This window comes from Pelobates fuscus, chromosome 11 (assembly GCF_036172605.1).
Source record: "Pelobates fuscus isolate aPelFus1 chromosome 11, aPelFus1.pri, whole genome shotgun sequence".
NCBI classification, from domain to species: Eukaryota; Metazoa; Chordata; class Amphibia; order Anura; family Pelobatidae; genus Pelobates; species Pelobates fuscus.
This window is the reverse complement of record NC_086327.1, coordinates 899,450-915,006: the sequence shown is the minus strand read 5'-3', so window position 1 is coordinate 915,006 and position 15,557 is coordinate 899,450. Positions and strand designations below refer to the sequence as shown.

At 41.6% G+C, this 15,557-nt stretch overlaps 1 protein-coding gene across 2 annotated transcripts in view; it reads left to right on the top strand.

Moving 5' to 3' along the window:
- LOC134577783 (dual specificity tyrosine-phosphorylation-regulated kinase 1B-like) overlaps positions 1-7,337 on the top strand; it is a 126,792-nt gene extending 119,455 nt beyond the window's left edge. For both annotated transcript variants that reach the window (XM_063436675.1, XM_063436674.1), the window contains exons 8-11: positions 257-397; positions 1,363-1,666; positions 1,908-2,011; positions 4,504-7,337. In XM_063436675.1, the coding sequence (XP_063292745.1) occupies positions 257-397; positions 1,363-1,666; positions 1,908-2,011; positions 4,504-5,016 (1,062 nt within the window). In that variant the 3' untranslated portion in view covers positions 5,017-7,337. The remainder of the gene's footprint in view (positions 1-256; positions 398-1,362; positions 1,667-1,907; positions 2,012-4,503) is intronic.
- The last annotated feature ends 8,220 nt before the right edge of the window (positions 7,338-15,557 follow it).

The following is a 15,557-nucleotide window of genomic DNA, read 5'->3' as shown; positions in this document are numbered from 1 at the left end:
CTCTCCAGAAGTCTGTATCAGGTTGAGGATTTTTTACTTTTTAATTAGGTAAATAGCTTGAACATTTTATGTCCCAGAATAGATTTCTGTATCCTATTTATTCTATAGAAAATAAATTCTCCTGAAGATCATATACTGTGCTGTGAATTAAGCTTTGCTTTAATGGTAATACATTGTAACTTAAATGGAAACCTGATTCAGCTAGTTCATGTGACACGTGTTATCTCATAACAAGATTACCGTTTCCTGTATTCAGGTGGATCAAATGAACAAGATAGTAGAAGTTCTTGGGACTCCTCCAAATCACATGTTGGACCAGGCCCCAAAAGCACGGAAATACTTTGACAAACTTCCTGAAGGAACGTGGACTGTAAAGAAAAATAAAGATATCAAAAAGGTAACATTCCTGTGGAGTAAATAGATGTTCTGAGAAAAACCGTTTCACTCTGCATAATCTACAAATTCTCAGTCATGGACTTGGCAAAAACCTTTATTTATTTTTTTGTCAATTACTTTTTATAAAAAATGTTGTGTTATTACAGAAAGAAGAAAGACAGGTGTTTAGTCAGGAGAAACATGCAGGTTTCCAATTTTGGCATTCAGAGCTCATTGACTTGAGATACGCAGATCTCACATTGTATATTGTTATCATAGCAATTTACATCGTCCGGCAAAAACCTTTTTATTTAAATGCGTGCGGGTGTGTTTGTGTTGATGCTTGGAGAAGGGTACCTGTCATGCCCCAAATAACTTATGCTCATTAGATTGAACATAAGATTTTATATCTACTAGCAAATGTATAGATTAGGAGAAAAACCAATTTATTTAAAAACAAAAACAAAAAAAAACGTGTTCTCCAGGTAGATTAACAAGGAAAATCCCTATTTACCAACATGGAGTGCCCCTTTATAGTGTATTATGAACAACTTTTGTATCAATTTCAGGTTGTTTTTGTGACTTGGGCATTCATGCCTGCCTGGCCAATATGCTCAGTGGTGTCCTACCATGCTTTACACGAAAATGACATTGTATTGTAAAGTATGACTTCCTGTCTATATATTGTGGAATACACTCATCCTATATATCAGATTTTAGTTTATAGCTTGTTTGTCAGATCTCAATGTCTTACATAAGCCATGCTGGTTGGTTTATATGAGGGCTAGAAGCTTTGGCACTCCCAGTGTTGTGGTCTATATCTCCCCTAATGCTTTGCCGGCATTATAGCTGTAAGAACATTATGAGAGATGTAGTCCATAACATCTGCAGTGTGGAAGGTTGCCTATTGCTTTACATTCTGAATGTTCGGTTTGACTTGGGTCTTTCTTCAAACTATATTATGAAGTAACTGTAATTTTGCTTTAGGACTACAAGGTACCAGGAACTCGTAGACTTCATGAAGTTCTGGGTGTGGAAACAGGAGGCCCTGGTGGTCGAAGGGCAGGAGAGCAGGGACATTCGCCTTCAGATTATTTGAAGTTCAAAGATTTAATACTGCGGATGTTGGATTACGACCCTAAAAGTAGAATCACCCCTTTCTATGCTCTCCAACACAACTTCTTTAAGAAAACAACAGATGAAGGGACTAACACAAGTAATAGTAACTCTACGAGCCCTGCAATGGACCATAGTCATTCAACGAGTACAACTAGTTCTGTGTCAAGCTCAGGTGAGTGAGAAACTGCTTCATAACAAACATCTTTGTGGGATGAACAACTGTCCCAGTTCAAGAATAAATGTTAATAGGAATGCTACAATTTTCCAAATAAGTATACGTGACAATAAAAAAAAAATTGTTAAACAAACTTCAAAGTAAAACATTGATCTGCCACAATGTAAATGCTATTTTATATTTTTGTTTGATACCAGGATCTTTATTCCAATTTATAACATTTTTTGGGTTTCTCTAGGAGGATCCAGTGGCTCATCAAACGATAACCGTAATTACCGGTACAGCAACAGATACTATAACAGTGCTGTTGCACACACAGACTATGAAATGCAGAGTCCGCAGGTATGTAAGCTTTTTACCCCTGGTCAGACCTACCAAGTGAGAAAAACTAACACATGTAAAGGACTAATTTGAAATGCGTTGCCATTGAGTGATTGATGGACATGTGAAATAAAGCAAGTACAAGCGGTTTGCAGCACATTTATTGCTTGTAAGTATTTTACGGACCTATGTTTATGGGGGAATAAAAGAAGAAAGCGGTTAGTCATGAAGCGTCTCCACTGGAGGCTCTCTGAGCAAGAGAACTGTAGTACACAAACTATGCAGCTATTGTGCCTGAAGAAGGCAATCTCTGACCTAGGACAAATGTGACCACTGTGTAAAATGTATGTTAATGTACCAGGATTGCTTGAATTGAAAAGTAACATTCCAACCATTACAGCACCATACTTTCAAGGGACACTATATTCACCAGAACAACACCAGCTTATTGTATTTGTTCTGGTGGGTATAGTTGGTCCCGGCAGGCTTTTTGCAGTAAACACAGTTTTGTTTTGGGCTTTTTTTTTTCAGAGAAAATGCAGTGTTTATATAACAGCGTAGGAATTCTTCCACTGGCCATTCCTCAGATGGCTACTAGAGGGGCTTCGTGGGCCAGTGCTGCACAGTGTGACTGCAGAGGCAGCTCAGTTGCAGGGTATCACCTGTTCACTTCTATCTTATATTCCTATAGTTAAGAGGTGTGTAAAATGAAATGTAGAAATCCACACCTCTTTATCCTGCCATATTGGCTCTGTCATTCTGAGAGAAATCATACAGAGACAAAGTTAAAGGGATGCCCATAGCACCAAAACATCTTTAGCTTAAAGCAGAATACTACAGGTTACATGGTGAATGTGTGTTCCTTTAAAACTACAACAAAAAATATATATATCCAGTACCATGACCACTCTGTGCCTGGGCACTCACCATTATAAATAGTGACTTCTTACTACATTAGACAGAGAGCTGGCCTGCCAGGTGATTGTACCAGCAGGTTAGGCTCAGAGCTCGACTGCCAGGTGATTGTACCAGCAGGTTAGGCTCAGAGCAGGACTGTCAGGTGATTGTACCAGCAGGTTTAGCTCAGGCAGAGAGCTCGACTGTCAGGTGATTGTACCAGCAGGTTTAGCTCAGGCAGAGAGCAGGACTGTCAGGTGATTGTACCAGCAGGTTTAGCTCAGGCAGAGAGCTCGACTGTCAGGTGATTGTACCAGCAGGTTTAGCTCAGAGCAGGACTGCCAGGTGATTGTACCAGCAGGTTAGGCTCAGAGCTGGCCTGCCAGGTGATTGTACCAGCAGGTTAGGCTCAGGCAGAGAGCTCGACTGTCAGGTGATTGTACCAGCAGGTTAGTCTCAGAGCAGGACTGTCAGGTGATTGTACCAGCAGGTTAGGCTCAGAGCTGGCCTGCCAGGTGATTGTACCAGCAGGTTAGGCTCAGAGCAGGACTGTCAGGTGATTGTACCAGCAGGTTAGGCTCAGAGCAGGACTGTCAGGTGATTGTACCAGCAGGTTTAGCTCAGGCAGAGAGCTGGACTGTCAGGTGATTGTACCAGCAGGTTAGGCTCAGAGCTCGACTGCCAGGTGATTGTACCAGCAGGTTTAGCTCAGGCAGAGAGCTGGACTGTCAGGTGATTGTACCAGCAGGTTAGGTTCAGAGCTCGACTGCCAGGTGATTGTACCAGCAGGTTTAGCTCAGAGCAGGACTGTCAGGTGATTGTACCAGCAGGTTTAGCTCAGAGCAGGACTGTCAGGTGATTGTACCAGCAGGTTTAGCTCAGAGCAGGACTGTCAGGTGATTGTACCAGCAGGTTTAGCTCAGGCAGAGAGCTCGACTGTCAGGTGATTGTACCAGCAGGTTTAGCTCAGGCAGAGAGCTCGACTGTCAGGTGATTGTACCAGCAGGTTTAGCTCAGGCAGAGAGCTCGACTGTCAGGTGATTGTACCAGCAGGTTTAGCTCAGGCAGAGAGCTCGACTGTCAGGTGATTGTACCAGCAGGTTTAGCTCAGGCAGAGAGCTCGACTGTCAGGTGATTGTACCAGCAGGTTTAGCTCAGGCAGAGAGCTGGACTGTCAGGTGATTGTACCAGCAGGTTTAGCTCAGGCAGAGAGCTCGACTGTCAGGTGATTGTACCAGCAGGTTTAGCTCAGGCAGAGAGCTGGACTGTCAGGTGATTGTACCAGCAGGTTTAGCTCAGGCAGAGAGCTGGACTGTCAGGTGATTGTGTGATTTCTGCCTCTGTTTTTCTGTTGATATTTAATTAACAAAATTTAAGAATTTAGAAAACAAGAGTCTCTTCCTTTTTCGTGTACGTTGTGTGGGTTGGCTGTGTGTAATATAAGGGTGTGTGCTTTTTTTTTTTTTTTTTTTTTTTCTTCACTTCATATGATTGATTCACTAAGGAAAGGCAACTTAGTATTTTATTACTAATATCAGTATGTTTAAGGGTTCATTCCACCGTTCATGATTTTACCTTCTGTAAGTTACTCAGACCTGTATTTCCCTCTTTTTCAGGTTCCTTCTCAACAGCAGATAAGACTGTGGGCTGGTGGAGATGTTCCAATCACAAACAGTGATTCCTACCCTCAGATCTTACCTCACAAACCTACTCCCAGTCAGCCACAGCATTTTCACGGAAATGAACCGCATCACCCACACCCGCTGTATCATCACGTCAATCGGCCGCACTACCACCGGCAACTCATAACCTCCGCCTCTCCACAAATACCAGAGTCCATGGAGCTGAGCTTGGGACACAGACACCCCCAGTCTTCCTCTTCATTGCACCCACATCATCCTAGCTTAGACTGCACTCCGTTTGGCTCCTCAAACTTACACTTAGGGGTTTCTGCTTTTCGGACTAGAACAGTCAGTGGGCATAACGATTCAGGGGGGCCCCTGAATTATCCCTACTCTAGCAACACATCCAGCATGGTTGGACCCCCTCATATCCGAAACAGGACGGAAACTGAAGAGAGTGCTATGTTAGGCGTTTGTGTCCCTCAGAGTACGGCGGCAAGCTCTTGATGATTCTTTCATGTAAAATTAAAGCCATACCAATAATAGAAATACTGAATTTGCAGGAGGGCTGACAAGCTGCAGGGTGGGGTTGTGGAAAAGGGATGAGCTGGCTTTTATCACAACCATCAAAAAATGTCAAGGTGTAGCTGTTAATGTGAATTGTTTATTTATTAAAAAAAAAAAAAAAAAAAAAAAAAAATCACTACGAGAGGAGTGTGAAGTGTGTGTTGACCATGAGAAGCAGTTTTAACAGACTTCAATTGGACTACTTTTTTTTTTTTTTTTTTTTTTATTTTATTTTTTAAATTGCTTTTTGACACACTGGTAGAAGTTAACCTGTGCAAAGACTTCAAGACATTTCCAATGCTTCCATTTCTATCATAATTTCCTCTTCAAAAAAAAATAAAAAATAAAAAGCAGGATAAACCCAGACTTACTTTGCACGTCAGTGAACTCGTTTACAGGCCAAACATCACTCTGCAAACACTGTCTGTGCCATCTTATCATTCTTTGTCCCTACCCCACTTTATACCAACCTTGCTAGGGTGCACAAAGATGCACTTCACTGGAATACCCTTGGCTGCTAACTCCACTCTCTCAACTGGAATTGCTGCTAAAACTCTTTAACAGTTTGCTTTATAAAAAACAGAAGGTTCCGTGTTTTATTTTTATTTATGGCGTAATACTCAGTCAGTTTTAGCTGTTTCAGGAAAGATTTTTAGGAGCCATTTTTCCCATTTACAGTTTAATGCTGCAGAAATTCAGTGCATCCCCCTCCAGGTTTGTGTTGGGTTGTTTTTTTTTTGGTTTTTTTTGTTTTTTTTTGAGGGTGGATGGGAGATTTAACTTTTTACCCAAGTTTCACTTTTTAACATGTCAGTTAATCATGTTTTTATTTTCCCCACACTGAATTACGTTCTTTTTTTTTCATTTGATACACTACAAGATATATTTGACTACATTTAAGTTTTCCCATTTATTTGAGATGATTTATTTACTCCCGGCCTTTTAAGTTCAATGTGAGCAGTAATGGTGCACCTCCACGATAATGTTAGACACTAAGCCCTTGCTTCAGTATTAAAACCAGTCACATACAGTGCTCGCTGCTGTAACAGGGTTTGTTTTTATTTATTTATTCCCCCCCCCCCAAGGCTTTCAAAAAGTTATGGCAAAACATGTCCGTTTTTCATATCTCTGTGGATAGTAACGTACTTTTTTTCTTTTATTTAATTTTTTCATTTTTTTTCTTTCATTTTATTTTATTTATTGTACCAAAGATGGTATTAAGGCATCACAAAAAATGATCAGACATGTAAAATGATTGTCTTTTTAAATGTTTCCTTTTCTGTTCTTGCGTGTTTAATTGGGCTTAAAATTCTGAATCATGTGTAGTTGCTGTTGGACTCCAAGGCTTTTCACATTCATGTTTGTTTCAAGTATTGTGGGTGTTTTTGGAGGATCCTAAAAATAAAGTAATAGACAGCTCCACAAGACCTAGAGGTCAGTCTGATTGTGTGCGGACACATTACCCATATTGTAAAATATTTTCACAACGCTCAATTGCTTTGGTAAAAAAAAAGTAAATAGACATGTCTGTTAAATAGGTTCTTCTAATAAAGTTCTTTTTTTGCTGCCTTCTGGTGGGGCTTTTCTCAGTGCAATATACGGGATGCCCCCTATGGCAACAAAAAGTCAATTCTGATAACCCGTTCTATGGGATGTATCTATACAAGTGGAGAGAGAAAAATCGCGCATTGACATTTCCAAAATCTATGTACGCCAAACCTCATCCAAAAATTCTGTGTATCGTCTGGCATTGCCTGTTATTCATACATTTCATATGCTGTTTTTATTTCTGCTTTTGTAAATCAGAGTTTATTAATGTTTATGCACATTTAATCTAGTAAAGAAATTTTTCTTAAAGCCTCTAATTTAAAAATGTATAGCAGTGTGGAGTTTTATAGGCTTTAAGTTGTTTTATTTTTATTCCAAAATTTCTTGGGGACAGGTACAGCATTACAGGGTAATTGTTGATTGTAAGAGGAAGTAGACTAAAACTCATCTAAAGACTTTGTTCTGTCAGTGCTGTAATTATCTCTGATACAATTAACCTTTTTCTTTCAGAACTACAATACATTTTTTATTTTTACATTTTTTTTTAATGAAATTTCAAAGACAAGTATGACATGATCAGTTTGTTTTCTTTTTGGGTTTTTGCTTTTCTTTTTGGTTTACGTTTTCACCTGTGTCTTTCTAGTCACTACTGTTAAAGTCCAGAACAGGTTTGTACTGCGCAAGTGATAAATAAATGAAGGCGCTACTTTGGACTTGTGCATTTTGCAGCAAACATTATTCAAGCTATGTGTTTTTAAAGTGCATTATGTTAAAGTGTATTACATGTGCTATCTAGTTCTTCCTCCATTGACATGGAATAACTTGACTGAGGTAGAGGTCAGTGCCCTGTTAAAAGGTGAGAACATGTTTCACATGTGAAATTAGAAGACTTGCCAAAAATAATCCAGTTAGTGCACATGGCTCGTTCCAAGTTTAATATATTGTGTATTGTTCCTGGGTTAACAGCTGCTCGCTATTAGCTCCCTTAACCGTTTCAGGTTTAATAATCTAATTTGTATAATAACATCTTTTTGTTCACTTTAGAATAAGCAGTATTCTAGGTTGGTTTCTTTGCCGCATGACGATGCAGGCTGTGACTTTACCATTTGGTGTTGTATATCCCTTAATAGTTCAGTGTGTAGGTAATGTTATTTCATAATTCTCTCCCGAGGCGGCGGGGAAAAAAACATTAGATGTACATATTGCACAGAACAAGCATATTGCAGCTATAGACTGGGAAATAACACATTGCTGCTTGTTACTGTATTAATCGATTTTCCTCTTGTAATTTGGTCCTAGTTATAATTGCTGAACTGTCCAGCTCTTTTCAGGGAATAGTAGAGGAGATAATTTCTATAAAGGGATGAGGACAACTTATTATACAGTGAAGTTCATGTTGGGTAAGTAGTAAACTAATGGGGCTAATGGTAAGTTTCCTCCATAAATCTCTGGCAGCCATAGTTTGTAAGAGACAGTGATTTTCTTTCTTTATATTTTTTTTTAATTTTATATCAATTTACCCCTTGGTACTGGTTAAGAATAAACAGAATATTGACATCTGCCCAGCAGTAATTTTTTCTGGTTTTATTGAGAAGCAGTGGATCCATAGAACTTTTCTCTTGGCCTGCAGCCCTTTTATATCAAGCCATGTGACACCTTGGATTCATTTCGTATATGGAATAATCAGTGCAATTGTTTTGTTTTTCTTTTTTTATTGACTGCTTTTAGATTGCTATCTGGTGCTTCCGGTCCTAAACAAGGGGTTTCCGTACAAGAGAGCGTTGTTCTAACCAAACCTCCAGTGTAGGATAATGAAGGTTAGAGGTTTAAGGATTTTGGTTACACCAAATGTAACTACCGCTCTAACCTAATATAGCTTCTTTAACAATTTTCAGAAGGTAATTTTATTGCGGTTCTCAGGATCCAGTTCTTATAGTCAGTCTCCACAGCATCTGTACATCTAAGTCATGCTGATCACAGAAGATTGTATATTTAGCCTGGAAGAAACTGGAATTCTTTAACACATTTAAAAGAGTGTATTTGTAAAGCTTAAGGATATTTTCAACACCATTGATATCTTATTTCTCTTAATTCCTGAACGTCGCTGATGAGCTTCTGAAAGGTAGAATCGCTTACAAATATAAGACTGTCACCCAAGGTTTTGATCTTCTGGAAGTATCCGGTCTGTAGATGCACTACTAGATATGTCTCTTTAAAAGGTTCTGGAAGTATTAAGAACATGACTACTATGTTAATACATTCTATAGCTGGGGTCTCCAGTTACCTTACCTGATCTTGCCAAGATAACACATTGGGTGTGCAGATCTTAAAACTGCTCTGTCACAAATTATGTAAAGACCCCTAATGTTGACATCACCACTGGCCCTGGAAAAATGAGATTTACTTACCTGAACCTATTCTTTGAATCCTCCATAGAGAGAGTTTTATTTTCCTACAGCCGGTATTGAGACAAATCCTAAGCTGCTGCCATCAAGCTTGGTCATCAAGTTTAGGAAAAATACTGCGACAATGTAAGTCCATATTATGTCTCAGGATAGCTTTTGACTGGGTTGGAATTTCAGTAAAATTCCAATACAGTCCATCTGAATATTTCATTTGATATGGGGTTGACAGTCGCTTTAAAGAAACACTTGATTGCCTTAATAAAAATCACTGTTAATAGATGTAATTATGCATTTCATTGGGGGTATATCTAAAAACAGCTGGCAAAAGCTGCTAATCTAATTTCTGCAAGCCCGCCCAGACTTTGGCTGTCAATTCAGACTTCTCATCGCACCTCAAGGAGAAATCTTTGTAAGGCAGGGTGCTCTTGAGTTTATCTCTGCTGAACTTTACAGCCAAGAAGTAACATGACTGGGTGTCCGACAGCCAGGGGGTGTAAAGAGTATTTTTTTTTTCTTTTTTTTTTAAAGAGACAATCTTTTGAAATCACACACAAAGCTCTTCAGAAAGCGAAAGGGGAGTGCCCAGCGCACCTGCCCTGCAAGAATTTCTCAATGAGCTTCATTGGGAAGTCTGTGATTGGACAGCCACAGAAAGTCTGGACAGCGTTATAAGGGGAGGGCTTGCAAAAGCTGCAGACAAGAGATCTGCATCTTTAAGCGGTTTTCAGATATGCCCCAATTAAAAAAAATGCATGTGTATATGCAAAATAGTTTTATTTTCAAGTGGAGTGTAACTTTTAATAAAATTGCTATTTTCTCTTGAATTTAGTACTTTCATATGCTGTAGTGTGAAAGAGGCGGGACTCTCCTAAAGCACATTTTGTCTGTAATACTGTATAATCAGCTACCACTCAAGATCTAATCTGCTATGGCACTGCTTCTGCTGTATCATTTCATGGTGGTCTTCAGCTAGCACTCCCATACAGTAGAACAAGTGTGGTGGGATTCAAGACCACCACCCTATTAGTATTGTTCTCCTATTTCTCTTAAGTTCATTCAGTCTGCCCTTCCCTGTCCCTGTCTGCTCACATTATTGCCCCCTCAGGCTCTATTTTCTGACCATTTGTGGCTTGGTGCAAGCACTAATGACAATGAATTGGTTGATTAGTTGCTTATAGCCCTGGCACAGTAAATGTATCTCTTATCTCTAAAGTAGCTACCATACAGCATTACTGGAAGAAACTTAGCCCAACACCAGACCTATGGCACAACAAATCTGTGCATTGCACACTTCCATTCCACACCATTCGTCTTTAACAACTCCCTGCTCTGCCCTTCTGCTACCCTCTACACACTAACCACAACAATTCTATACCACTGACTTCTCTCCCCACCCCAAACACTTCAGTGTCTCGAAAGGTTTATACAGTTTTAGCCTTTTGTCCTACCAGCTGTCTACTTAAACTTGTACTTTTTTTCCTTTTTATTTACTTTTCCTCTGTCTTGTCGTATCTCTTACTCATTTGCAATCTCTTTTCTGGTGTCTTGTCATTGCCAATCCCATCCTATAAAAACCTCCTTTTGACTTCACATCTGCATTACATATTGTTCTAGGTTTGTATACCCAACCTAACTCTCAATTTAAAATCTCTCCAAGAACCTGTTCAGTCTCTTCACATGTCTGAAACAGCCTTTACTAAACTAATGATTTAATCACCACTTAATACAAAGGACATACTCTTAATGCTTCTTAACCTGCTTGCCACCTCTGAAAGGGTCTCAAACTCAAACTTTATGTAATTTTGGCTTTTGTTGCATGGTCTTGTCCTGGTTCTCATCTTAGTTCTCCCAACACTCATTTAGCACTTTGCTGCTCTCTCTCTCCCCCCCCCTTGTCTGTACTAGCAATCTTAGTCGTAGTGACCCAGGCTCTGGTATTGCCTCTTATTATTTTATCTTTATGCTACCTTTTTGGTAACCCTTTTGGACTTCAGTACCATCTACATGTTGACACTCCGGTGCACCTTTTCTTCTCTGCCCTCTTGGAACATTGTACTAATTTACATATTATTTGTAAATAATGACTTCCAAGTACCTAAAACGTAATCTTTTGGGAACAGAACTTAACCCCTTAAGGACACATGACATATGTGGCATGTCATGATTCCCTTTTATTCCAGAAGTTTGGTCCTTAAGGGGTTAAAGGACCACTGTAGTCACCCAGACCCCTTAAGCTCAATTAAGTGGTCTGGGTGCCAGGTCCCCTCAGGTTTTAACCCTTCAGATTATTCGGGGCCAGTACAAACCATTATCTGGAAATCTATTCATAAACAGGGCTATACATACACAAGGTCACACATTTAGGCTTGAAGAAAGGATATTTCATCTAAGGCAAAGAAAAGTTTTTTTACAGTAAGAGCAATAAGGATATGGAATTCTTTGCCTGAAGAGGTGGTTTTGTCAGAGTCTATACAGATGTTTAAACTGCAATTGGATAAATACTTGCAAAAACATAACATACAGGGATATAATTTCTAATTAGTGGGGTAATAGCTGCTTGATCCAAGGAGACCGCTATTGTGGGGTCATTTGACTGCTATTTTGGGGTCAAGAAGTAATTTTTTCCTAGTTTGTTGCAAAATTGGAACCGCTTCAGACTGGGTTTTTTGCCTTCTTTTGGATCAACAGCAAAAGCAAATGTGAGGAAGGCTGAACTTAATGGACGCAAGTCTCTTTTCAGCTATGTAACTATGTAAACATAGCAGTTTCCATCTCCGAGCTGTCCAAGGGCGGGTGGGTGGGATAATACTCGCCTCCGTGTCTTTAATAAAATCGTGACTTTTAATAGTAAAATCCTTGAATTTTTAGACCCGGAGGCTCCTATTATGCTATTTCAAAGCTTTGATATCACGGCTTCTGCGAAATGCTGGATTGGTTTGAAATGGAAATTACAGAAAGTAGATTCCGCGGGCCAATCAGCCGCCTTTATTATATCCTCCAAGCGACAACCAATAAAGGAGGCTTTAGAGGCCATGGCACCGCGAACTGAATGAGGAGAAAATATGGTGGTATCAATACCTGCCAAGGACATGAGCCACTTGACTCAGCGGGCCAGGGTGGGAGAGGATACCAGAGCATGCGGTTTATGAAAGGAGATAGAGTTGGCGGTCCGGACCAGTCCGAAGGGGTGCAGTACGAACTTCGTATGCCCCAAGGCACACTACTGGGCAAAGGAGCGGCTTTGTGGGGAAAGCTGGATTCATGACCGACCGGGAGGACGATTTAGTCCTCCGTGAGATGTCAAAAACTACTCCCTCTGGGGAGAAGGAGCGGGCATTGACATTGAGTGCCCTAACATCTGATACTCTTTTGCATGAGGTTAGGCAGAACAGCTAGCCGAGTTTAGCCGAGAGTTGCTTTAAGGATAAAGATTTGTTTTCTGGCCACTTAGTCAGAACATTCAATACCAGGGAGACGTCCCACAGGGAGGAATAGCGAGGTAAAGGTGGTCTTCCGAAGCGGATGCCGCGGAGAAGGCGGCAGACAAGGGGGTGTCATCCTATCGGGGCACCGCCAATGCCGGCTGAAATAGCTGAGTGGTAGAGGTTTACCGTCCGATAAGCTTTCCCGTTATCATAAAGGGAGGTTAAGAATTGGAGGACAGTCGTTACAGGAGTTGATAGGGGATCCACACCCTGTGCCATGCACCAACCATCCCATGTGCGCCAAGCAGACTTGTGCCCATGCGCCCTCGAAGTCGGAGAGTCGATTGTGAAACTCCCTCGATTGGCCAGGGTCCCAAGAAATTAGCCACGACATGAGGCGGAGGAGACCCTGCAGGATCATGGGGTGGGTGGTCCCATCTGAGAGATTGGGCGTCCGGGAGGAGCCGTGGGTGGTCTATAGCTATCTCCAGTAGACGAGGGAACCAGGGCTGCAACGGCCAGAGGGGGGTTACTATCACCAGGCAGCCCAATTGGCACCGTAGATGGAGGAGGCAACGAGGGATGATGGCGAATGGAGGGAATGCATAATTCCTGGAGGTGGACCAGTTTTGGGAGAATGCATTCGTAGCCTAAGCCTGGCCTCCAACTGAAGAATTCCGGAAGTTGGGTATTCAATCGAGAGGCAAACAAGTCTATTGCCAGAGTACCCCACAGATCCAAAATGCATTGGAAGATGTGGGGATCGAGGTGCCAGTCGCTGGAATCCCGCAGGTGGCGGGAGTACCAATCCGCCGTGGTGTTGGACAACCCAGGGAAATATTCTGCCCTGACAGCAATGTTGTGCTCCACTTGTTGTACAAGTCTCGAGCCAAATTCGCTAGGATTCTGGATCTCGTGCCCCTGAGGTGGTTGATATAACGGACAGCCGAGATGTTGTCCATTTTCAGTAAGATTGAACATTGGGACAGGGTCGGGGAGAGGCTGTGAATCGCAAAGGACCCTGCTAAGGAGTTCTAGGCAATTTATATGCAGCGTGGACTCCGCTTCTGACCAGCGACCGCCTGTTGAGACATCTCTGCATTATGCACCCCACCCGTAAGAGCTCGCGTCCGACTCTATGACTACATCCGGAGCAGAGCCGAAAATGGCTCTGCCATTCCACGCCTCCATTTGTAGGAGCCACCAATGGAGTTCTTCCTTCGCTTCTACATCTAGTATTGGGGTATCCTCGTACGAGGCACCGCCCCTGGGGTTTGACACCTGTAGGCGTTGGAGGGCTCTGTAGTGAAGGGGGCCCGGAAATATGGCCTGTATGGAGGCCGGCAGGAGCCCGATCACACGGGCCAGATGCTTGAGAGATAATTGCGGACAGGCAAGAACGCATCTTATCTCTTTCTTGATATTTTTCATTTTGGAGGTTGGTAAATATAAGGTTTGCATGTCTGAGTTCACTAAGAGTCCTAGAAACTCTATTTGTCGAGTGGGGACTAAGATGGACTTTTCCCAATTTATAATGAAGCCCAGATTCTGTAGCAAGGTTGTGGTCCAACTGAGGTGAATGTGAAGTAGGGAAATTGATTGGGATAACAGCAAGATGTCGTCTAAGTATAGGATTAGGCGAATTCCCCCGACTGCGTAGGAGGGCGATAACGGGCATCATCAGCTTGGTGAAACACCAAGCCGCGGAAGAGAGACCGAAGGGAAGGCAGCGGAACTGCCATTTCCTTCCTTGCCATGTGTGTTGCAGGAAATCTTGATGAACCTCTGCAATGGGCACCGTGAGGTAGACGTCTCTTAGGTTGAGTTTGACCATCCAGTCTGTTGGCTGTAGCAAATCTCGTAGGCAATGAATGCCTTCCATCTTGAAGTGATGGTAAGTTACGTAGGTATTTAAGTGTTTGAGATTGATGACTGGTCGGGTTCCGACCCCCTTTTTGGGGACAATAAAGAGGTTGCTCACAAAACCCGAGGAATGCATCAGGATTTCTTGAATAGCACCTTTGAGTGCCAGCTCTCGAACTTCCTCGGAGACGAGGGTCGTGTCTAGTGGGGAAAAAACTATCTCCCTGGGTGGGGAGAGTTGGGTAGGCAGGGATACAAAGTCTATTAGATATCTGTGGATCTGATGTAATGAGAGCCCAGACATGGGAAAAATGTGTGAGTCTGCCCCCTATTGCCACAGGTGAAGAACCCTTGCTCTGCCGGCCCCAACAAAAACCTTTGGGTGGAACACCCTTTTCATATTTGATTGTGTCTTGTCTAAGGCCGTAAATGTTTGGACATAGGAGCCCAGGTCTTTCACAAAAGACTCTTTGAAAAGATACCCTTTTGCTTGGGCTCCTGGCTCTGTAATTGCCATATTTACGAATTTTGGTTCTATTTTTATTAGGATAGATTTACGGCGCTCTGTAGCGAGAGCCGAATTGGCATTGCCGATTAGGCATATTACCCTTTGGATCCAACCTCTAATCGTGAGGCGATCTAAGATTTCATCTTGAGCCAAGGATTCCTCCACGGCTTAAAAAAATTTTGTCGCTGGCCCCAAAATATCCAAAACTTTGTCTTGGCAATAATAAAGCGAAAAATCTAAACTTTTCTTAGGTTTCCAATTAGTTTTGCGTAAAAATTGTATATTCTTGGGGTCGAATATCCAGTCAAGCATCCTTTTTAGTTGCTGCTTGTACCAGTTGTGACATGAAGATGTCATTGAACACATTCAAAAACCTGATTTCCTTTGCTGAGCTACTACTCATTCTTTCCCAATTTATGCCTGGTTAATTAAAATCTCCAATAATTAACGTGTTACCCCAATTTGCAGCTTTCCTAATTTGCTCTTCATCATTAATATTTACATTAGGTGGTTTATAACATATCCCAACCATTAATGGATTTCCCTTTGTTTGACCCAAGCAGATATCTACCCATAAAGCTTCCACATGTTCCTCGTCACACTCCACATGCCTAAGATTTGTCTTTAACTCATGGTTGACATACAAACATACCCCACCACCCTTCTTGTTTTTCCTTTCCTTCCTAAATAACATGTACCCATTTAAGTTAACTGCCCAGTCATGTGTCTCAT